Here is a 25,747-nt window from a genome sequence, read left to right as displayed (position 1 = left end):
CAGCACAACACGGAAGTGCCGGGAGCATTAAATTCTGCTTTCAGTTGACTCCCCGCTGGGTTCCGAGGAAGAGAAGCTGCCGGCAAGAGAGCACGTTGTCTTTATGTTCAAGGTATTCAGGTAAGAGAAGCGCGAAAAATTATCTCATAGTTAGTCTAAGTCAGTGTTTCCTAACCTTTTTTTTTAGCATAACGCCCTCTAAAGTACTTTCATACTTGCCAACGGCCAAGGCATAATATACATTCCGGGCCCCTATAGTGTAAAAACATGTTTACCATATACTAGCATGAGAAAAATTATTCTCCTTTAAATTTTTGTCTTTGAACCGTGCTTACACGCTACCTGTGCTTTGTACAGCAGCTTCAATATCAATGTGATCCTTGAGCTTGATGGTTTTAGCAAGATTTGAAATATCTGGTTCAATTTGTGACAGCAAAAGCCTTAAGTCCCCACGCGTAACAATGTCCAAGCGGTTTGTTGGTGTTTTTTTTTATAAGTATGCGGTGCACTGTACTGAGTCTCTTTCAATAAGAAACAGAAATACAATGAAGAGCAGTTTGTCTCTTCTCCAAAGACCAGGAAACTTCCTGTCACAGTGTAGCCACACAGCACAAAAGCATTTTTACTTCTGCCTCATTCTGAATTTCGATCATTTCCTCTTGCAAGCTCTCTTCCTGTTATTCCATCTTGCAAAGAAATGGGTTAATTACTCAGTCCGTGACATGGTTCCGGTTGGCCATTCCCCTTTAACACTTCTTTCTCCCTGATCATGCCACAATTTCAGTCAATTGCTGCTAGTTACCGAATAATCGTACACCTGGCTTTCATCAGAGACTGGGAAATAAATACAAGGACGACTCGATCACAGGTTGCCAGTTCGGTGGTCAATTCTCGTGTGATATTTCGTTCCCTGTTCCGATTAGAACCATTAGTTCTAAGTTCCACTCTAGTTTCTAGAGAGTCCCTGTGAATCTCGTCTCCTTGTCAAGATCCCTCTGGTTTCCTGCTCTACGTTCAGGTCTACGCCAGACTCCCCAACTGAGTCGACGTGCCAGTGTCCTGCACTTGAGTTCTCCTCCGTCGCCCCCGTGTAACAGTCCGGAATTTTCAGATGGTTCAAACTCTTAAATCAATTCAGGAAATCCTTCTTCAGTGACTGCAGGTGTAAGCAAATTCTTGCAAATCACCGCCTGTGAAAGTGTCATACAGGGAAACTGATAACATCTTCTCCGAATGCTTTGTTTCTACATTTCCTGTTTGGAAAAAGTAGTGGGTGAGATGTATGGCTGCGAGATGTTAACGATGATTTACACAATGAATTGCAAACAGACTTGGAATTTCTCTTTTTTTCCCCATAAATACCACTAAACCAGCATGGCAATCTGTCATATGTGGTGCTCCGACTGTTGCACAAGAAATCATCTTCCTAATCGGAATACTTTTATCCTCAATATACATTTTATACAGTGATTCTCGGTTGATATTTGTTTTCAACCTTTTGTAAAAGAAAATCTCTTCATAAACCTGTCCATTCTTGATAAATCATACATATGCCTCATTTGTCTCGCACAGTTGACTCATCTACTTGTATCCCAAATTCTGCTTTTGTAAGCTCTGTGCATAGTTGATACTCAATGTCTACACTAATTTCATCAATAGGACGAGCTACAGTTATTTCTCAGAGTAATTGATTTTAAAATACTGGTATCCATTTTGAGAACAGTGGTGAGCACTTCTGATACAGCAGGCATTATTAATCTTTCATCAAAGTGAGATTTTCCACACTTTGGAAATGTTAGAAGAAGCAATGAGATCACGATCAAACTTATTTTTTAGCTTTCCTGGAAAATGATTGGAGTGTGCAACGCTTTTCAAATTTTTTTTTTCATCGTCGGAAACTGAGTAACACCATAAGCAGCCTTTTCAGGGTGTCTTTTACGGAAGGGTTCCTGCAATCTTGATGGTTTCGTGGCTTCATTGAATGTACACTATTACAAATTAGACACATGGGGCGTTGCTGATCTGATGGGAACAGACTATAACCATATTCCATGAATGTAAACTTGTATTGACGCAATTTCTGTACTTTCTATTTCTCAGTAGGATTAGATTTCAAGGCTTCACTTCCTTCAGATTTGTAGAGATCGCACCGAGCGTCTTTATCCATCATTAACGCAGCTAAATTAAAATAAAAAATAAGCCCAAACTGGGAATACCTATCGGATGTTGATGATGGCAACGAGTTCACACGAATGGAATGGTGTTAGCAAAGGAACGGCGAGGCAAAGATGAAGACGATCACATCAGCGAAAATTACGCTGACAAGGATTCAAATTGGAATCTGAATGTTAGTCGGGGTAGAGCTGATGTTCGGCAAGCTACCTTTATACTATTCCAGTTAGCACAATGGACCAATCACGTAAGGCCTCGTAATCCCCAGTGATTTTTCTTGACCGCATATATGAAGCCGAGGTCGCTTTGAACGCCTCAATAGGAGTTCTCGGAGATGGCAGGTTCACTGACTGGCTCTACTTTACTCTTTGGTTCCGGACAGCGCTGTATCGTTGCGCGACCTGTTTTCCATAGATCTGAAGAGAAAGGTGAGAGGGTGTACTTGACTTACCAACCGTTAAATTGCATGAACTCGTTCCGCGTCTTGAGTCAAGGGGATTTGTTGGGCTCCATGGCTGCTAATTTATGCATCCCCAGTAATGTCGGTTTGGTTGGTAAGGTCGGGTGAGATTACTGAGTTTCAGACGCGTTGTGACGATGAGTGCTCACCGACTACAGAGCTGTGGTTCTTCCTGTGTTCCAGTGCCATGTACTTTTTTTGTAAGTGCCTACTCTACTAATGGTCGGTTGGGTCTCGTGCCTCAACTTTGGCTGCCACTTACCACCCCCTCCCCCAAGAATCTTGACCGCCCCCCTCCCCCAAGAATCTTGAATGCCCCCTGACGACTTCTATTTCCCCGAACGCCCCCTTAGGACACGTAACCTCTTCCGCTGGAAATCACTGATCTGTCCATCCGCACATATGTAGTTTACCGGCAATTTAACGGTTAACCGGGTCTGGAGGACCTGAGTTATAAGGAAAGATTATGTAATACTCTCACTAGGGCTAGCATATAAACTAGGCTTGTTAGCTAACTCTGCTAACAGCCGCCTGACTCAGCGATGAGAAGGCCACCTTTCTTAGGGAATATGCATCTTGGGTCTGTATGATTTGGAGTTCCACCGAACAGGAAAGTTCGGATGTCCCGGAGGAACATTGATTGTAGCAAAAGGTGTCCATCAACTGCTCCATGTAAAGTTATCGCTGGCCAGAAAATTAACAGAACGTATTCCGTCATAAAATTACAAATGAAATACATTTACCAAAATCTCAGCTTTAACAGTTACAGAAAAGGAAAAGAAAATTAAAAGGACCCATTAGAGTTAAACGTTGAAGCTCATTTCTGGAGAAGTCAAGGTTGTCGCTTTACTCACGCTCTGAACCCAAGTACTGCGTCAAGAACAGCAGCCACAGTTTGAACTTCCCTCGAAGACCATCGCAAACGAACTGGCTCTCTCGGGAGTTTTGGCACTTCCTCCTTGGAACCATTCATCAGCACAAAGCACTTCTTACAGTGGGGTCTCTCCTTCAAAAGATATTCTGTGGCATCTTCCCTTGTGTCCCGCTCAAAAGACTTCCACTCGGCAGAAAGTTACAACACGTACCAAGGCAGACCTGATTGACTGACACAACACACCTAAGTTGGACAACATGGCTCTTTATCTTTAGCCACAGACAAAACATTATTACCAACAGGACACACTGCTTTTGCAGAAAACTGCTAAAGTCAAAATTTGAGAACCTGTGTCAAGTATGGCTCCAGCATGGACATCTTCACTCAGAATGGATGCATCAGAGTTTGGTCCCAGAATCCTTCAGGAATTGTGTTTTGCCTTTAATACACTGATTGGAACATGTTCTCTCTGAAATGTCAGGCCAATCCTTTACCGGATCCCTCCATAGTTTCATTTCTTCTCTGTTTGATTAACCGCTGACTTACTTTCCAAAGATTTTCTTGTCCCTCACAGTCTCGCTGGAAATATTTACTTCTCCACATTTTTAATAGAAAGTACTGGTCGCTCTTTTGCCAAAACACCCTTTTCAGCAGCATTGCAAGCTCTACAGGTGGGTTGGGTTTCTCAACAGACGTGTCATGTTTAGCTGAAACTTTATCAAGTTAGATTAGCTCGACGGGTTTTCACCTCATTCCTCAGAAGTATCATTGTGGCATCAGGGGTCCCTTTAGCAGCAGAGTTTACCACTGAACACATCACTCAGATTTCAGAAATGTTCCGCTCCTCAGTCACTGCACTCTAAGTAGCTGTTCATTGGGAATTCGAATATCGACCCTTCACAGAACAAAAGCATCACTTGTGGATACCTTCTTTGAATTGCACTAAACCTTAAGGCCCACAGCATCCATAATAAAGTACCTTAATTAATACGCACCATACTTCCCACAAACACCAGTTTGAACACTAGCACAGCACACAAGTAAACCACTTAATGAATCCTTATACAACATTCAAGCATTCACACAGCATCTGAATCCCAGAAGAACCCCCACAAATGTAACCCTGTCACTGGGTCTCATATACAAACTTACAGAAAAGGAAAAGAAAATTAAAAGGGCCCATTAAAGTTCATCCAGTGCAATGTGCACATGAGCAATGGAGCTCATTTCTGGAGAAATCAGGGGTATTACTTTACTCACGCACCAAAGCCAAAACATTAATACTGCCAGAACACAGTACTTTTGCAGAAAACAGCTTAAATAAAAGTACACAGCATAGCAGTAGAAATCTTAACCAGAACATTACAATTGAATAGATTAGGACTGTATTCTTTAAAACATAGACGATTGAGAGAAGATTTGAAAGAGGTTTACAAAATCTGCAAAGTGTTTTGCACTGGAGTTGGGCAGGATGACAACCAGTGGACATGGTTTAAGGGTGAAAGGTAATTTTTCAAGAGAACATAAGGGGAAGCTGCTACACTCAGAGGTCATGAGAGTGTGGATTGAGCTACCAGCACAAGCGGTGCATGTGAGCTCAATTTCAACGTTTACAGAAAATATGGATTGGCATATTGATAGTAGGGATATGGAGGGCTATAGTCCTGGTGCAGGTTAATAGGAGTAGTCAGTTTAAATGTTTTATGCATGGACTAGAAGGGCCTGCTTCTGCGCAGTACTTCTCTTTGACTCTATAATTGGAAACACTCAAACAGCAGCTCAGTATATATTTAGCAGCAGGTAGAGCAAGAGGAGCAGAGGAAAAATTGAAAACGTCTATCTTACTACACTTAATTAGTGAAAATGTTTTCGCATCTACAACAGCTTTCAAATTGATGAGACAAATTTTATATTGGACACTCTGGTGACAAAAATTAAGGAGTATATTTCCCAAGTAAAAAAGTCACGTTTGAATGATACATGCTCTTCTACTGTGAAAAGAAACACGGTGTTAGATTTGACCAATACTTATCTGTGCTTCACACACTGAGGTATCTTGTGAGATTGGAGACTGCAAAGACTCTCTGATTGTATATAAGAATTTGCTCCTCCATCCTGAGGGTGGCTTCATCTTGGCACAAGAGCAGGTCATGGATGGATTTGTCAGAACAGGAATGGGAATTGGTATTTAAATGCTTGACCGCCAGAAAGTACCACATCTGGCGGATGGTGGGGAAGTGCTCAATGAAGCTATCCCCAAATTTATGCCAGGTCTCACCAACTGAGAGGAGTCCACATCAGGAGCAGTGGACACAATAGACAAACCCAACAGATTCGCAGATGAAGTGTTGCCTCACCTGGAAGGACTGTTTTTGGACCTGAGTGGAATTGAGGGTGAAGGTGTATGGGCAGGAGTAGCACATAGGCCATTTGCTGGAAAAAATGCGTTGAGGGAGATTGCTGGGAAAGGATGAATAGACAAGGGAATCAAAGAGAGAGTGATCTCTGCAGAAGGTGAAGAGGAGAAGGTAAAGATATGTTTGGTGGTAACATCCCTTTGAAGATAGCAGAGGTTGCAGTGGATAATATATTGGATACTCAGGCGGATGGGGTGGTACACAAGGACAAGAGGAACTCTATCACTATTAGGGTGGTAGGAAGATAGGGTGAGCTTGGATAAATGAGTAATGGAGATGTGGGTGAGGGCAGCATCAATAATAAAGGGAGGGAAACTCCAAACGTAAAAGAAGGATGACATCTCTGATGGTCTGGAATGGAAAGCCAATTCCTGGGAACTGCTGAGGCAGAGGAAAAGAAACTGAGAAAAGGGAATAGAATTTTCAAAGGTGGCATTTTTAAAAGAGGTATAGAATATAGAAGAGTACTGCACAGAAACAGTCTCATCAGCTGACAATGTTGTGCTGAACCAGCTAAAAAGCAAATCAAAAAAACCCGGACACTATTCCCTCCTACCTACTATATACCTCTATCTTCCTTCCAACCATGTGCTTATCTAAATGTTTCTTAAAAATCTGTAATGTCTTTGCCTTTCCCACCATACCAGGTATTCACCACACTCAGTAACAAATCTACGCCCTATATATCCTTTCAACCTACACCAGCTTGCCCTCTTATTTTATATATGCCGCTCATATTCTTATAATCCTCTATCGGATCTCCTCTCAGCCTCTGCCGCTCCAAAGAAAGCAACCCAAGGTTATCCAGCTTCTCTTGATAGCACATACCCTCCAAACAGGCAGCATCCTGGTAAACCTCTTCTGCATCCTCTCCAAAGTCTCAACATCTTTACTATAGTGGGGCGACCAGAACATAATGCCATTCTCCAGATACGGCCTCACCAGAGTCTTATAAAGTTGCAACACAACCTCTTGACTTTTGAACTCAGTGCCTTGACTAATAAAAGCAAGCATTCTATAGCCTATTTAACACCATATCGATTGGTGAATCTACTTTGAAGGAGTTATGAACTTGGATCCCAAGATCACTCTACTCAGCAGCTCTGTTAAGAATCTTGCCCTTAACACTAAACTATCTCCTTGCATTTGCCCTACCAAGGTGCAACACCTCACATTTATCTGGGATAAACTCCATCTGCCATTTCCCTGCCCATAACTGCAACTGATCTACGTTGTACTATGTTCTTTGCCAGTCTGCTACACTATCCACAACTCCACGAATCTTGGTATCATCTCCAAATTTACTAACCCACCCAGCTACATTTTAATCCAGGTCAGTTACTGTATATTCATCACAAACAGCAGAGGACCCAACTCAGATCCCTGTGGAACACCACTAATTACAGACCTCCAGCTCGAGTAAGTCCCTTCAACCATTACCCTCTGTCTCTTATGCACAAGCCAGTTCTGAATTCAAACAGCCAATTCGCTGTGGACACAAAGCATCTTAATCTTCTAGATTAGCCTCACTTGAGGGACTTCATCAAATACCTTACTAAAATCCATGAAGACATTATCCACTGCCCCACCCTTATCACTCTCTCTTGTCACCCTGAAAAAAAATCACCCCGTTTGGAAAGCACGATCTGCATCGTACAAAGCCCTGCTGGCTCTGTCTAACAAGATAATCTGCAGATTCTGGAAATCCAAACAAGACACACACAAAATGTTGGAGGAACTCAGCAGGCCAGGCAGCATCAATGGAAAAATGTACAGTCAACATTTCAGGCCGAGACCCTTCTGCAAGACTGGAGTTAAAAAAGATGAGGAGTAAATTAAAGGTGGGGGAGGGAAGAGAGAAACACAGGTTGTAGGTAGAACTTGGAAGGGGAGGGATTAAGCAAATAGCTGGGAAGTTGATTGTTGAAAGAGATACAGGGCTGAAGAAGGGAGAGTCTAGTAGATGAGGATAGAAGGCCATGGAAGAAAGAAAATGAAGGGCGAGCACCAGAGAGAGGCAATGGGAAGATAAGGAGAAAAAGGGAGAGAGAATAAGGGGGAAAGATAAAGTAACGATCTGAGAAGTTAATAGGTGAAAGGGATAGAAGGCCAGAGAAGAAGGAAAAGGAGGGAGGAGCACCAGACGGAGGCGATGAGTGGGCAAGGAGATAAGGTGTGGGGAAGAAAAGGGGATGGCAATTGGTAAAGTTGTGGGGGTGCACTAATGGAAGTTTGAGAAATCCATGTTCATGCCATCAGGTTTGTGGCTACCCAAATGGAATATAAGGTGTTGTTCCTTCAACCTAAGTGTGGCCTCATCACAGTGGAGAAGGCAATCGATGGATGTATTGGCATGGGAATGGGAAGTGAAATTAAAATGGGTGGCTACCAGGAGATCCCACTTCTTCTGGCAGGCAGAGTGTAGGTGCTCAGCGAAATGGTCTCTGTATCTACATTGGGCCATCCATTTTAATTCCACTTCCTATTCCCATTCCTATATGTCAATCCATGGCCCCTTTCGATTGTCGCAATGAGGCCACACTCAGGTAGGAGGAACAACACCTTGTATTCCGTCTGGGTAGCCTCCAACCTGATGGCATGAACATTAATTTCTTGAACTTCCAGTAATGCCCCCAACACTACCTTCTCCTTCACCAGCCCCCAACCCCTTTTCCCTCTCTCACCTATCTCCTTGCCTGCCCATCACCTCTATCTGGTGCTCTTTCCCCCCCCCCCTTCCCCCCTTTTCTTTTTACCATGGCCTTCTATCCTCACCTATCAGAATTCCCATTTTCCAGCCTTGTAACTCTTTCACCAATCAACTTCCCAGCTCTTTATTTCATCCCTCCTGCTCCCACTTTCACCTATCACCTTGAGTTTCTCTCTCCCCTTTCCAAACTTTTAAATCTACTCTTTTTTTCTTCAGTCCTGCCGAAGGGTCCTGGCCTAAAACATTGACAGTACTTTTTTTTCCATAGATGCATGGCATTCTGAGCTCCTTCAGTATTTTGTGTGTGTTGCCTGGCTCTTTCTAATTATGCCATGAGTTTCCAAATGCTATCCCAAAGTATTTTCTCCAGCAATTTCCCTACAACTGACATGAGACTCACTGGTCCATAGTTCCCAGGATTTTCCTTTGTTCCCTTCTTAAATAGAGATTCAATATTAGCCACTCACCAGTCCTCCAGGATCTCACCTGTGGCTAGAGATGACATGAAGATACCGGTCAAGGCACCAGCAATCTCGCCTCTTGCCTTCTTTAATATCCTATGGTAAATCCCATCAGATCCAGGGGACAACACTTTAATGCTCATTAGGAGACCCAACACTTCCTCCTCCTTAACCACTAAATGCCCTAACATATTTATGCACTCAGCTCTGATCTCCTGGTCCTCTCTGTGCTTTTCCTTGGTAAATACTGAAGCAAAGTACTCAATGAGTACCTCACTCACATTCTCCATATCAAAGCATGATATTGGTTCCCCTCCAGTTCAGGTGCAACCCACTCCTCTTGTACAGGTCACTCCTTCCCCAGAAAATGTTCTAATGATCCAAGAACTTGAAACCCTACCCCCTGCACCATCTCCTCAGTCGCTCATTTATCCCTGGTATCACCCCATTCCTACCTGCTCTAGCCATGGCACCACTGGTAATCTGGAGATAAGTACCTTGGAGATCCTTCTCTTCAGCCTCTTTCTTAACTATATATACTTACTAAGTAGGATCTCTTTCCATTTTCTGCCTCTGTCAATGATGTGAATATGCACCACAAGCTCTGGCTGTTCAGCCTCCCCCAGAGAATATCCTGCTGCCATTCCAATACATCCTGGACCCTAGCAGCCTAGGGTACACACAATCCTGGTGTCTCTTTTGCGGCCACAGAATCTCCTCTCTGACCCCTAACTAATGAGCCCCCGATCTCTCCCACACTGCCTGACTTTAATGTTGGCTGTTTACTCTTTTCCATAGATGCTGTTTGGCCTGCTGGGTTCCTCCAGCATTTTATATGTGTTGCTTTGATGACTAGCATCTGCAGATTTTTTTTTGCCTGTAAAGCCAAAGCCTTCCCACTCTATCTCTGGCACACTCCAATATTAGCCACTCTGCGTGACCCCATCTTCATTTATTTGCATCTGAGTTTAGGCCTCTGACGCCAACACTTACCATGTCTGTGAAGCCGAGAAAGATTGGCCTCACCCAGATCTGCTCCTTCTATACTGTCTCTCCCAAATTCCATACGCCTCTGACAGTAACACTCACTGCACCTGAGCCAGTGACAAAGTAAAGTTGAGAATCACTAGGTTTATAAAGGATGTTGGCTGTCAGTTTCTCTCCAGATATGGAGACAGGGAGAGCAAAAGAGTGAAGGGAGGTGTCAGAGATGGACCAAGTTAAATTAAGTGTATGGTGGAAGTTAGAGGCAATATTGATAAAATTGCTGAGCTCAGTGTGGGTGCATGAAGCAGCACCAACACAGTCATTTGTACTCTGCTGAGGTCACGATGTCTCAACCATGCTGTAACACAAGACCTATGGATGATGGTTAACCCAAGTGCAGAGTAGGTCCAGAATGAATTCAGACTCAAAATAAACAAGATGATACAAACAAAATCCAAAGACAAAAATCAGAAACAGTAGTACTGGAAATGAAACTTCCATGATTGAGCACTGAGTGCTCAGCGTGAGGCCTTTAAGTACAAACTTTTCATGAAGGAATGTGGCAGGCAATACTTGGCAGTCTGAGTCTCTGAGGGACAGTGGCAGTTAATCATACTCTGGGGAATTGGAGGGCTGGATCCTGGATGCCTGTTGCTGTTCAGTCAGGACCATGGCAATATCACAGCAGATTCCCTGGCTGGGGTTTTATATTGTACAACAACAGACTCCCAGGAGTGAGCTACAGGCTGAGACGTAATCCAGGGGTTTGGAGTTTTCTATTTAGAAAATAAGCAGATCATTGGGAGTGCTTTAAAGGCATGGATTTGGGGAGATTATATGTTGAATAAAGATTCCTAGGTGTGTGTTATAGGCCATAATCTATTCTAGGTGTTCAGAGGGAGTATATATAAAATAACAGATCTCAGTAGTGATGTAGAGGCTGGGTTACAATCCATGGTATTTGGGATTGGTATGTACTGTAGGTAACAGATTCCAGTGTATAAAATAAAGTTTGGGATCTACTCCAGGGGCTCAGGATTGAGATGCAGCTGTTTTGATGATGTGCTCTGTATTTTGTCGATTCCGTTTACTCTGATTCAATCGGCGTGTGATTCCCTTCCTCTGATTTTGTAGACATTTCGGGAAAGGACTGTCTGATGTCGGTAAACAGGGACCCTGATGCCAACAAACAGAAGATGGAGAACCCCTTGCAGCTAGTTTTTAACAAGGACGGGAAGCTGCAACTTAACCCAGAGGCTCTGAGAGTCCTCCAGTCCTTTGAGGTTCCAATGGTTGTTGTGACTGTGGTTGGTGCTGCTCGTACAGGGAAGTCCTACCTCATGAACTGTCTCGCAGGAGACAAGAACGGTAAGGGCAGTGGCTGTAAACTTCCACCTCTAACCTTTCACCTCTGTTTATTATCTGTCTTGCAGAAGTTATCCTGAGACCTGGGACACACAGAGCACACTTGCATTGTCAAGCTGTCAGTAGTGGGAGATGTACTGGAGACATTAATTTATGTTGGTGTTCCCATCACTGTTTTGGACAATAGATCTAGAGACATCTGGGGAATTTATACTGCATTCGTGCTACATATTTCGGATGCAGAGAGCACACTGGTCTTGTTAATGGCGACCAGAGTTACTTGCCATAAAACTGACTCTGCGCCAACCATCAATCGTTCTTTTTCATGAATCCTATAACAATCCAATTTTATTCTTCACATGTTCCCAACAATTCTACCTAACCCTCACTAACTAGGGATTGGGTACTAAGAAACTGCATGTCATTGGGCTATGGAAGATCATAGATCCACTTATGTTCTTGCAAAGTTTACCTCTCTATATCTCTGTCTCTCCCCTCTGCAGGATTCTCAGTGGATTCAACCGTCCAGGCTCACACCAAAGGAATCTGGATGTGGTGTCGATCCCACCCTCAAAGACCCAATGAGGTCCTCCTGTTGTTGGACACCGAGGGTCTGCGAGATCCTGAGAAGGTCAGTCTTCTCCTCGGAACAGTAGTTTCATTACCAAATGGGTAACCCACTGACAGGGGAATTATCCACAGACCAGAGTTCAAATCTCACCACAGGCAGTTTGGATGGTTAAATGCTTAATGTAAAACTGAATTAATTTGTTGATTAACTAACATTGTCAGCAAAGGTTCACGCTGAGCATCAGGGAGCAATTCTGCCATATTTTCCTTTGGAACTATATGTGATACAAGTCTATTACCCACACCGTTTCCTGTCCCACCCACTCCAATTCCCATCCCCATCCTCCCAAATGAAAAGGATGATAAGGTGCCATGAGAATGTGCTCTCTCTCTCAGCACCGTGGTGGTGAGCAATTGTTGAGACTCAGTCTGTAAGGCTTCCCTTGGCCATATACCTGCCACTGGTGGCATTGACAAGAAGGATGCTGTGGAGTGAAGCCTCACCCACCAACCTCTGTAAACACTGAGCAAGAAATGTCCAGAAATGGGATGCTTATTTATTCGACTCATCTCTGAGCAAAAGCTCTCACTATCTGCTCTGTTCTACCTGCAGGGAGACAGCCACAATGATAATTCCATCTATACACTGGCCATCCTTCTGAGCAGCGTCCTCATTTACAATGATAAAAATCAAATTGACCAGCAATCTCTGCAAGACCTACAGTATCCTTTCAGGGTGGTATCTGTACAGTGTCTTTCAGTTCCCCTCTCTCAGGACTATCTGCACATGACCAATGTCTCTCAGTTCCTCTCTCAGGAATGTCTGCACAGTGACTGATGTCTCTCAGACCTACTCTCTTAGGGAGATAGTGTAGTCTGATCAGTTTATTTCAGTCCCTGTCTCTCTCAGTGGGGTATCTGTGCGTGGACTGATGTTTCTCTGTCCCTTTCTTTTGGCATATATCTGTACACTGTTGTCTCTCAATCACAGAGCCATTGAGTTTTATAGTACGGAAAGTATCCTGTCCGCCATGCTTGCCCATACTGACTAAAATGTATTCTCAAGCTAATCCAGCTTTCCAGCACGTTCCCATATCCCTCTGAGTTCTTGTCATCTTCATATCTGTCGACATACTTCGTAAATGTGTCTCATGTACGGGCCTCACCCACTTCGTCTGCTGGCTGGTTCAATATAATCACCACCCTCTGTCAATAAAAAAATGACATCACAGGTTCCTATTAATAATTTCACTCTAACCATAATACTATATCCAGTAGTTTTCATTTCCCCAACCTTGCAAACAAAGACCACTGACCGTATCAATGCCCTTCATGAGTTTGTTATTACAGCTGTGATATCATTCTTCAATCTTCTATGCTCCAAAGAATAAAGGTCACTCCGTTCCCTGACTCCTGGCAACCTCCTTCAAATGTTTCTTTTACTCTCTTTCTGGTTTAATCACATCCTTGCTATAACTGCATAGTCAGAACTGTACACAGTACTCCAAGTGTAACCGCACCAACAGTCCGTACAATCAAAGTGTAACCATCCACTTCAAACTTAGCACACTAACTGATGAACGCCAGCATGCTAAAATCTTTCTGCACACCCCTATCCTCTCTACATGTAAGTCCATTTAAGGGAATCCTGCACCTCTACTCTGAGCTCCTTCTGTTGTGCAAAGGTAACCGGAGCCCCTGCAAACAATGTAAAAGTCCTTCACTGAATAGTCCTTCCGAAACGTAACTCTACTGTTACGTACCCCGTAACGGGTCAAAAGAACCAGCAAAAATAGAACACACCTGGAGTCTGGTATTGCTGTTGCCTAAAGCTATTTTATTAGTAACTACGCAATGCAGTAATATAAAAATTAGATAAATCAAACATGTTAGCAGAACTTATGCAAGTATAAGTGTAAATATAGAAGCCAAGCTTCTTCAAGCTTAGGAGATAATGGATACAGTCTTACGATGTTAAGTAAGTGAAGTCAGTTCAGTTCGTGTTATTGAGTTGAGAGGTGTTGTGGCTGTCCGAGTAAGCCGATGCCGTCGATCCTCCGTTGTGCTCCGAAATCCTTTAAAGTCACCGAATGTGACCACAAAAAGGAGACCGTTTCCTGTGGTAAAGTTTTCCACCCAGGCGAGGGTTGGACACACTTTCCACCAGTCACCCCTTTTCACACTGCGAGAGCCATTGATCGATTCTCCTGATCGATCCTTCAAAACCCACCTTTCTGTGGGCACACAAAACTCATCCGGTGTCCAAATCTGTGTGTGTCTGTCAGACAACCGGCTGACCTTGTGTTTATCCAAGCATACTGAACACCAGCTGTCCATCAATTAACACCGCCCTCCGTCAGCATTACGACTCACGAGCAACTCATAGCTCTCTCTGTCTCTGCAGAAACTCACAAGCAGGCAGCGTCCTTGTATATTCAAAACAAGCTGCAAAGAAACCATAACATCGATAGTCCTCTCTCTCTCTCTCTCTCTCTCTCTCTCTCTCTCTCTCTCTCTCTCTCTCTCTCTCTCTCTCTCTCTCTCTCTCTCTCTCTCTCTCTCTCTCTCTCTCTCTCTCTCTCTCTCTCTCTCTCTCTCTCTCTCTCTCTCTCCCTCTCTCTCTCTCTCTCTCTTTCTCTCACACACTCTCACACTCTCTCTCTCTCTCTCTCTCACACACACACACAGAGTATTTCTGAAAATCTCCGTTTTCGGGGGACGATAACACCATTTTAGGGTGGACGGATGGTAAAAACGAAGAAAAAAAGCTTCAGTTACGGATTTCTCCGGTCTAGTGTGGACGTAGCCTGAGACCCCACTGCACTTGCTGGTACTCCTCTTCAGTGTCCTCTGTGACAGGGAAATAATGCTTGAGAACTGTGCCCATCTCCAGCACTTCCACAAATACATTTCCAACTTGCTCTTTCAGGGGCCCTATTCACTCCCATGTTACTGTTCTTTCATTAATATATTTGTAAAATCACTCAGAATTCTCCTTAATTTTCGTAACTAAAGTCACCTCATTCTCCCTTTTGCCCTCTAAATCTCCATCTTGAGTTTACTCCGGCATCCTCTATATATATATTCAATGGTTCACTTGATCCCAACTACTTGTATCTGGATCAAGACACCTCCTGTTTTCTTCAGCAAAGTTACAATATTCCTAGATATCCAGGGCTCCCAATTACCAGCAGCTTTGCCTTTTACTCATCAAGACCCTCTCTCTCAGGGAGATAACTCCACAATGACGGCAGTCTCGTTGTCACCCTCTTTCTGAGTGGGAGATCTGTACACTGATCACTATTTCAGTCCACCTTGCCAAGAGGGAGATCTGTACACTGCCCAGTGTGTCTGTCTGTCTTTCTCAGTGAGATATCTCCATAATGACAAGCATATCATATATATATTTCTTTCTTTCCCTCCCCCTCCCTCTCTCCCCCTCTCCCACTCACACACACACACACACACACATCTGTACACTGACTAGTGTCTCTGTCTCGGGGCAGATCTGAACAGTGAATGACATTCCTCACTATCTTCCTGCCAACCCTTCATTCCTTTTCCTTGATATTGCTTCCAGTTTTGTGACTGAACAGTCTAAGCTGATCCAGATGAAGTCCCAGCCCAATGACTGTGACAGTTGGGACTTTGTCCGTTTTTTCCCTGAATTTGTTTGGTTGATTCGTGATTTCACTCTGGAGCTAGAGATCGATGGAAAACCTATCACTCCAAATGAGTACCTGGAGCGCAATCTGCAACTGAAGGACAGTGAGTATGTGGCTGTACCAGTCTCTGAGGAGATAGGGCAAACTTGGAAAGGGGCCAGAGAAGGAAAGGAGCAGGGTTGAAGTCAATGTCTGAGGGGTGGGAGAGGAAGGGGCAATCTTTACCTTTGAGAATCTGTGCACAAACACTCTAGGGTCTCCCGGCCCCTTCACATCTCTCATTTCCCCACTTACTCTGCATTCCTGCCCTGTTCACATTCACATTACCTCACAATTCCCTGCATTAACTTAACACCAATGTACACTGTCCTCTGGTTTGATGATATAAATGCGGCACTCCCACCCAGCTGACACCTCCTTCCCATCAGAGTTTCATTTCATTGGCAGGGTGTCACTCTCCCACACACACACACACCTCTCAATCAATATGACCCTCAACTACCGTTTCAATGTCACATCATCCCCCTCCATGACAAGTCATCCATCACCCAACTACAATGCACTTGATGCCCCTCTCACATATCCTGTCCCACTATCACACCTTGCAAACTGCCTCCCCTCTGTTTCCTTCCTGTCCTTCCCCTATTCCTCTCCACAGCCCTGTGGATAACAGTCACCACGTTTGGAACAGACTCAGTAAGGGTGATTCCTGCCTGATTCCTGGTTCTATTTTACAGGTGAGATCAATGAGCAGGACAAGAAATATAATGAACTCCGCAGGTGTATCCGTGATAATTTCCCCTCACGTTGCTGCTTTGCATTTCGCACTCCCACACTCTGGAAGAAACTCAAGCAGCTCCAGGAACTGGAGGACAAGGATCTGGATGAGGATTTTGTTACGGAGCGGCAGAAACTCATCAATTACATTCACACCCACAAGAAAGTCAAGAGAGTTGTTGGGGGTCAGCTGGTCACGGGCAGGAGTGAGTAACTGGGCAAAACCTCACCACCTCTCTTCAGTATAACACACTAACCTGGCATGAGAAAATCTGCTGATGCTGGACATCCAAAGCAACACACACAAAATGCTGGAGAAGCTCAGCAGGCCAGGGAACGCCTATGGAAAAGAGTAAACAGTTGATGTTTCGTGCCAAGCCCCTTCATCGGGACTGGAAAGGGAGGGGAGAAATCAGAATAAGAAGATGGGGGAGGGTGCAAGAGGAAAAAATACAAGTTGGTAGGTGATAGGTGAAACTGGGAGAGGGGCAAGGGTAAAGAAAGGAGCTGGGAAGTCGATTGGTGAAAGGGTTGAAGGCAGGAGAAGGGGGAATCTGATAGGAGAGAACTGAAGACCATGGAAGAAGGGGAAGGGATTGGAGCACCGGAAGCAGGTGATGGAAAGGTGAAAAGAGGTGTGAGAGGGAAGAAAGAATGGGGAATGGTGAAGGAAATGAGTGGGGGGGGGGAATTACTAGAGTTTAAGAAATCAATGCTCATGCAATCATGTTGAGCACCTTCACTCTATCCGCTACAAAACGTGGGATTTCCTTGTGGCCACCCATTTCAATACTACTTCCCATTCCATTTCAACATGTCTGTCCATGGCCTCTTTTGCCCCAAGGGGGCCAGGCTGTATTCTGTCTGGGTAGTCTCCAACCTGATGGTATGAAGATAGATTTCTCAAATGTCTTACCTGCCCATCACTTCCCTCTGTTGCTCCTTCTCTTTCTTTTATTCCATGATCTTCAGTCATCTCCTATCACATCCCCCTACTCCAGCTCTTTATCACTTTCACTAATCGACTTCCCAATTCACCCCTCTCCTCCTATCCTGGTTTCACCTATCACCTGACAATTTGGATTTCTTTCTCTCCCACCTTCCTATCCTGATTTATCATATTCCTTTCCAGCCCTGGTGAAAGCTCTTGGCCTGAAACACTCACCTGGAATAGGAACATACTATCAGAGTATATGGGAATATGGACAGTGGGACTGAATGGGAAGGGATATGGATGCCATTAGAAGTGTGGACAAGGGAAGTGAATGGGAAGGTGTTGGGATCCCATTGGGAATGAGTGGGATGGTGTGGGATACCAGCATATGTGTAGAGGGTAGGAGTGAATGTAAAGAGATGGAATTCACTATGAGTGAACGGGGAGGTGTGGGATCCCTTTAAGAATATAAATTGTGGGATTGAATGGGAAAGGGGTAGGGTCCCATTGGAAATATAGTCTGGGGGACTGAATGAGAAGGGTTCGGGTCCCTTTGTGAGCATGGACTGTGGGATTGAATAGGAAAGGGGTGGAGTCTTATTGGGAGTATGCATGATGGGAGAGAATTGGGGGGAATGGGATCCCATTGGAAGTGAATGAGAGTGGGTTGGGTACATTGTGATATGGAGAGCGGGAATTGAGAGTGTGATCAGATCCCCAGGCACTGACCTCCAGAAATTTCCCACACAGGATTTGTTGAATTGACCAAAATGTACGTGGACATGATAGCAGATGGGGTCCTACCGTGTGTGGAGAGCTGTGTTGCCAAGTTAATGGAGGTGGAAAACCAAGCAGCAGTAGATGAAGCCCTGAAATTCTTTGATGATGAAATGAAAAAATTCTCAGAATCTGATGATGTTACTATGAGCAAACTCACAGAGTATTACCATATGAAGAGCAAAGAGGCATTCAATATCTTCCACAAAAGATGTATGAACAACAGTGACAAACACATCGAACAGCTGGAGGTGAGCTTCTAATCTTCAGTGATTTCCAACTGTCTCAACTGTACAACAGTCCCTGGATCCAACCCTTAAGAGTGAGAGACAAGGAGCATAGATACTGTATCATCCTGAACATAAAGGACTGAGAGGCACCGGATAGTATAGTTCACTCCCTGAGTGAGAGTGGCGGAGAGACACTGGTTTGTATACAGATCACTCCCGATCAGTGTATAGATCTCTCCCTGAGAGAGAGTGAGTCAGAAATATTATTAGTGTACAGATCTCTGACTGAGAGACAGTGGTCAGTGTACAGATCTCTCCCTGAGAGAGAGCAACTCAGAGATATAGTTGGTATGCAGATATACCACTGAGAGAGAGAGAGGGACTGTGAGACACTGGTCAGTGTACAATACTTTGTTTCCTAGTTTACTGTACATCTTTCCTTCATTCCCAGGAGACAATGAGTTCTAATTACAAGTCTCTCGAGGCCAAGATCAAGGAGAAGTCACGAGAGGAATTTGAGACACATCTAAAAAATGTAATGTCATCAATAAAACAAAACCTGACATCTGAACATTACCTGAGACCTGGTGGCTTCCAGGAGCTGAAGAAGGATCTTGATAAGGCCATCAAGGAGTATAAAGAAAAGACTAAGAATGAGATAGAGGTGTGTTCAATATTTTACAGCAAGACATTTACTTTTCAATTCTAATAGCTTTTCCTTCCCCTGCCGTACATGGATTCAGAAAACTCCCCCCTCTGCCTTCCATTAACCCAACAAAATTGAATTTGATTTCTGCTCTCCGTATCATCTGGAATGGGATTAATTGGGTAGATTGGGTCTATAATCGAGGAATGAGTGTTATAGGTTGTGGCAGGATTTTCAGTGGGTGGGGTCAGTGCCTGTGGGGCTGTGGGAAGGAATTTCATGGGTAGTGAGAGATTGTGATGGGGAGATGTTCGTGGGATGCGAGAAGGGATTCAGTGGTTGGAGAGTCAGTAATGGGGCTGTGGGAATTATCTTTTAATCCTAGTTTTCAAGAGCCTTCCAATCTCTCCCTTAAAAATCCTAACTCTCTGCTTCCACTGTGCTTCAATGGAGAGTTCAAAAAGCTAATCATGCATTGAGAGAAAAATGCTTTTCTCATATCTCCATTGATCCAGCTACCTGTTCATCCAACTCAGCTTTGTGACTCATGACCTTCTCTCCTACACTATCCATACAGTCCGTGACTCCTAATTCTGGGCTTTCCCACAGAAGTGTCTAGACCGAGCCAGTCCTACCTTCTTGAGAAAGGTAATCTGTCCTTCCAGGTATCAGTCTAAAACCCATCTCTAAACTGTGTCCAGTGTATTAATGTTAAAGTAGACCTATACAGTCCATATCCCAGATGTAATATCACCAAAACTTGATATAACTGAAGTATTTCCTTCCTACTTTTGTTACACATCCATCTCTTCCACTTAATTGAACACAAACGTTTTGCAAATCTTGCACTGGGACGCCCAGATCCCTCTACATCTCAGAACCTCACAAACTCTCCCATTTGGATAATATACTACTATTTATCTTTCTGCCATAATGGATATTTTGTATTATCCCACATTGTGCTCGATTTGCCTGATACTTGTCCATTCATACAACCTAGCTCTCTACTCTTTGTCACCAGTGTGTGTCATTTTTACTATTTAGCCTTTTGTCATTGAAAAAAAGAAAGAACTCTGCCTTCATTCAAAGCCATGATATAAATTGTGCGTCGTTTCCAGTTGTGGTTTTACTAGTTTCCTGTAGATTGGTAAGAGGAGCTCCTTAATTTTGTAACAGTCCCCAGCACTAGTTATTTGATGGGGAGAGCCTGTCACTGGTCTCCTGTGGACTGCTGTGATGAGAGAGAGTTGGACATGAATGATTGTATCTTCTCTTCTCTGTAGGGGTGTGCTGTCCTCACCCACTTCCTGGAAAAAGAAAAACCTCATCTAGACCAGGTACAGAAAATGGACAGCCGGCTGACGGAGGAACAAAAGCGTGTCTCTGGTGAGAAAATATACAAAATGCTGAAGACATTTTGGTCAGTGTTTATTCGTAGATTTAAAATTAACTCTTCGAGTCTGAAAACTAAAAATGTGAAACACTCCTGCTGGGTACTTCAGCTCAGAGTTCATCAGAAGGTCCAAAGTCATAGTGAGATCAGGGAGGGGTGTGCCGATGTTCTTGGACATGTTCACATGAAGAAGTTGGTGTTGGGTCTCTCGAAGAACATCAACAGAAATCCAGAGTGGGGTGCCCAAGAGTAGAAGGTAGATTTGAGGCTGGAGTAGGGGTAATCAGTGAGGAGTGGGTACTCCTTGTTGAAGAGATATAGGTGCAGAGAAAACCGAAGGGCTTGGCATATGATATCAGTGGAACTCGAGCAGAATGCCTACAGTTATACAAATGGAAAGTGCAATAGTTTGATCCAAAACCTGGTGTATTATGCCGAAACAAGGGAGAATACCATGGAATAAGAGAGGAGTTTGATAGTGTAGATTAGAAACACAGGCTACATGGTGGGAAGATGACTGCAGGAGTGGGACCCCAGCATTTACCCTGATCTCGGTTGTGGGTGATGGAAATGGAAAAAGGCCGTGGGACACCAAACCCTCTCATGGGGCAGAGTAAGGGTGCTCCAGTGGTTGGGGGACTGCCTGGTGTTGCTGCTGGGGCAGTGAATGGGGTAACAAGGAGGATGTAGACCATAAAGGTTGTGTTTTCTGTTCAGACTCCAGAGTAAGCCAAGAGCTGCCCATTTCTGAACGAGGAATATCTTACCTGGACTTGCTTACTAGGGTTCAGAGACTGTGCGAAGGGTTGCGGTGAGGAGAGCTGCTCCTCTCTACCTTAGAATGTGGCTCTGTATGGACTTCCAAAGCCAAGAACAATGAGGCCATCCTTCAGTCTGATGTTGAGAGTGTCCCTCCCCTGTGGTCACCAACAAGCCCAGATTCCCCTTAGTTCTCTGAGGATTCCTCCACCACTGATCCTGGGGTTAGAATTGTGTTGGAGATGGAACAAGCTGGTGGGTTTGGGACACCCACCGCAGAGAGAGGAATGCACGTGTCAGCTATGAGTGGCTTCTGCCTGGAGAGGGACAGGTACTTATGGTAGTTGGGGAGCTGGGGTCCACACCCCATCTTCCCGCAGGCATAACAGTGATAGGGTTCCTCTTATCCTTACCTATCACCCCAGGAGTCTCCGCATCCAATACATCATCCTCTGCAACTTTCACCATCTCCAAAGGGATCCTGACAATAAACATATCTCCACCACCCTCTTCCTCCAATTTCTGTAGGGATTGCTCGCTCCACAATTCCTTTATCCATTCATCTCTCTACCAGCCCCCCCCCCCCCCAACCCGATTCCCAAATATCATCCTCCCAGCACTTAACCCTGAAAGCAGTCTAAGTACTACACCTGCCCATACACCTTCCCCATCTCCTTTCAGGGCTGTCCTTCCAGGTGAGGCAATACTTCACCTGCAAATCTGCTGGGGTCTCTATTGTGTCTGGTGCTCCTTATGCGGCCTCTAGACTGGTGAGACCCATTGTAAATTGGGGGACTGTTTTGTTTAGCACCTCCGCACTATCCGCCACGAGTAGGAATTCCCAATGGCCAAACATTTTAATTACAATTACAATTCCTGTTATGACATATCGGTCCATAGCCTCCTCTTGTGCCAAGAAGTGGTGATACTCAGAGTAGAAGAACAACACCTTATATTCCATCTGGGAAGACTCCAACCTGATGACATGAATATCGATTTGGTAAACACATTTTTCCCACTCCCTCCTCTTTTCTCCACTCTGACAATTTACTTCTTCTCACCTGCCTATTACTAACCCCTGGGTTCCACCTCCTTCCCCTTCTCCGATAGTCCGCTCTCTTCGCCAATCAGATTGTTTCCTCTCCTGCTCTTGACCTTCTTTAACCACCTGCATTCACTTATCACCTTCCAACTAGTATCTTTCCCCTTTCCCCACCTTTTTATTCTGGGATCTTCCACCTTACTCCTCAGTCCTGAAATACGGACTCAGGTGAAACGTTGACTGTCTATTCATTTCCATGGATGCAGCCTGACTGGCTGAGTTCCTCCAGCATTTTCTGTGTGTTGTCTTAGATTGAACAGTGAGTAAAGCTCCCTCTCAATGTCTTGTCACACACACCTCGAGAAATTACCCCTTCACCACTCTCTGCATGGACTAACCAATTCATCCTTTGCCCCTTTTGTCAGCTTTGGAAGAGGAGCTCTCAAGAGTGAAACATGAGAGGGAGAAGATGGAGGAGAGGAGGAAGGCATTTGAGGAATGCAGGGATAAGGAGATCATGGAGCAGATCAAGAAGAGGTTTGACGATGGTAAAATGTGCAGCGTGGAGGAGCTGAAGGAAGCCATGGAGCATATGGGGAGTGAGATGAAGAAATACAAAGTTGAAGGCAGGAACGAGGATGCAGAAAGGGCTCGACAGAGGTACGAGTACCTGAAGAAGAAATATGAAGAAGCAACAGAATCGAGTTTCATGAAATTCATAAGGAGACTGCGGAGATTATTTCAGAGCAGGTAACTGTGGTAGGTGCTGTGGCAAAATTGTATCCATAGCAGGAAAGCAGTCAAAAAATGCATACATTTAGAAATGTGACCACAACACCAATCCTCTGACATCCCAACAGCTTCCAACCACTCCCCTCCACAGTCTGATCAATGAACTGGACCCCAAATATTGTCCACCACACACATTCCACATCCAATCCCTAGCCGGATATCAGAGGCACATGCTGAAACATTTGAAGTGGGGCCAGATTCCAGCTGGTGAATCTCAAAACCCCAGGGATGTGACTGAGCCAGTGTAATTATGTCCCACTCACTAAATCCCCTCACACAGCCGACGGACACTCTCACCCATGACTCACTCTCCTCACTGACTTAATCCCCTACCACAGTCCATGCACACTCACCCCCCCTCACTAAATCCCCTCCCACACCCCACAGACACTCTCTCCCATCACTGACTCCTCCCCCCATCAAATCTCCTCCCACAGCTCATGCACAATATCACCAATTACCAACTCCCCACCCCCCACCGAATCACTTTGCACATTCCATGTACGCTCTCTGTCATCACCAACTCTTCCCCCCCAACTCATTGAATCCTCTCACAGCCTGTCTCCCTCATCACCAACTCCCCTACCTACTGTATCCCCTCACACAGCCCACAGACTCTTCTCAATTAGCAACACTCCCCACACACTGAATCCCCTCCTGCAGCCCACAGATACTCCCCCATCACCAGCATTTCCGCACCTACTGAATACTCTCCTGTAGCCCACGGCCACTCTTCCCCCCCCCCATAGAATTCCCTCCCAGAACCTATCTACATTCTCCCACACCAGCTATTTCCTCCACCCCAACCACTGAATACCTTCCCACAGCCCATGGACATAAAGCTCGCTCGTATCCATTTCTTATCCATGTGTTTTCAATCCTCTGATATGCCTGTCCACACTGTACCACAATTACCTGAACTATCAATTATAAGGAGCTGTGTTTATCATTCATCAAACTCTCCCTGGCACAGAATGTCAGCTCCCACATCGTCCTTAACTGCTGGTTCAGTGTTCTGGGTCAGCGGTCAGCTCTATTCAATACTGACCCTGTGTTGATAATGTGGCCTTCCTCCACTCTGCTCTGTGTTCTGTGGATCCCTGTCTCACCAGCAGAGTTTCCTCCCAGAGCCTGATGGGGAACTTGTCATCTCCCTCTGGCTGCTACATTCTTACCACCAGCAACGAACAACTGGAAGCTGAAATGCGAGAATGGATGAACATTCAGCAGAGATACGTGATACTGCAGGTGCTGGAATCTGGAACAAGAGGGAAGATGGAGGAATTTTTAGTGGGTTGAGTAGCATCTGTTCGTGGGGATGGGGGAGAAGGGATTATTGGTGCTGGGTCAAGATCATGTATTAGAACTGATGGAGGTGTCCTCAGCACAGAGTGTCAACCCAAAATGTAGACAATTCCTTTCCTACCACAGATGCTGTTTGACCCACTGAGTTCCTCCAGCAGGTTATTGCTGTATATAAGTTGAGTGAATAGTTTTAGTTGATAGATTTGTTAAGTAACGTAGATGCTACATTTAACCACAACATAAATGCATCAATAAATCAGTAATCTTTCCAATTAGCCAAATCAATGTAACTGCAATAATAAGTATCAGGATATATATGTGTGGATGAACGTAGATATTGGATCCTCATCCCACCACATGGAAGTGTGGATTTAAATACTAGCAGTTTGTATATACTGGTAAATCTATGAAACTTTAATAAAGGTTTGCTACGAAGCAAAAAGTTGCTCTCTATTACATTTAGGACATTCCGGGAGTAGAAGAATATGATGGCCATATCTTTGTAGGCAAGATAAGAGATTATTGTTTCAAGGCTTCAACTCTGAGATTCTTATTCTCCAGATAACCATGAAACAAACCAAAATGCGTGACCATATACTTCCCAGCACTATATTCCATCTGCCAATACAAACCCCATTTCCAGAAAAGTTGGGATATTTTCCAAAATGCAACAAAAATAAAAATCTGTGATGTGTTAATTCACGTGAACCTTTATTTAACTGACAAAAGTACAAAGAAAAGATTTTCAATAGTTTTACTGACCAACTTAATTGTATTTTGTAAATATACACAAATTTAGAATTTGATGGCTGCAATGCACTCAACAAAAGTTGGGACAGAGTTAAAATAAGATTGAGAAGTGCACAAAATATTCAAGTAACACCGGTTTGGAAGACTCCACATTAAGCAGGCTAATTGGTAGCAGGTGAGGTATCATGACTGGGTATAAAAGTAGCGTCCATCAAAGGCTCAGTCTTTGCTAGCAAGGATGGGTCGTGGCTCACCCCTTTGTGCTAAAATTAGTGAGAGAATTGTTAGTCAGATCAAACGGAACATTTCCCAACGCAAGGTTGCAGAAAATTTAGGTCTTTCATCATCTACAGTACATAATATTGCGAAAAGATTCAGAGAATTCAGAGGCATCTCAATGCGTAAAGGGCAAGGTCGGAAACCACTGTTGAATGCGCGTGATCTTCGAGCCCTCAGGCGGCACTGCCTAAGAAACCGTCATGCTACTGTGACAATTATAGCCACCTGGGCTCGGAAGTACTTCAGAAAACCATTGTCACTTAACGCAGTCCATCGCTGGATCCAGAAATGCAACTTGTAACTGTATTACACAAGGAGGAAGCCATACATCAACTCTATGCAGAAACACTGGCGAGTTCTCTGGGCCCGAGCTCATCTCAGA

The 25,747-nt window shown here is 44.4% G+C and overlaps 1 protein-coding gene across 2 annotated transcripts; it reads left to right on the top strand.

Moving 5' to 3' along the window:
* The first annotated feature begins 20 nt into the window (after positions 1 to 20).
* On the top strand, positions 21 to 24,741 carry LOC140719056 (guanylate-binding protein 1-like). 2 transcript variants are annotated; one of them, XM_073033430.1, is made up of 10 exons: positions 21 to 120; positions 11,216 to 11,449; positions 11,950 to 12,077; positions 12,630 to 12,739; positions 15,597 to 15,784; positions 16,419 to 16,664; positions 18,143 to 18,420; positions 18,851 to 19,063; positions 20,329 to 20,431; positions 22,665 to 24,741. In XM_073033430.1, exons 2-10 carry the CDS (start codon positions 11,239 to 11,241, stop codon positions 22,991 to 22,993), a joined length of 1,806 nt encoding a protein of 601 aa, XP_072889531.1. In that variant the 5' UTR covers positions 21 to 120; positions 11,216 to 11,238; the 3' UTR covers positions 22,994 to 24,741. The 2 variants fall into 2 exon arrangements, with proteins under 2 accessions (XP_072889531.1, XP_072889532.1); XM_073033431.1 differs by having other exon boundaries at positions 26 to 120; positions 11,213 to 11,449.
* Positions 24,742 to 25,747: the final 1,006 nt, after the last annotated feature.

Source organism: Hemitrygon akajei, chromosome 31 (genome assembly GCF_048418815.1).
Source record: "Hemitrygon akajei chromosome 31, sHemAka1.3, whole genome shotgun sequence".
Lineage (NCBI taxonomy): Eukaryota > Metazoa > Chordata > Chondrichthyes > Myliobatiformes > Dasyatidae > Hemitrygon > Hemitrygon akajei.
Note: the sequence above shows the minus strand (reverse complement) of the source record. Positions and strands in the feature narration are given on the sequence as shown.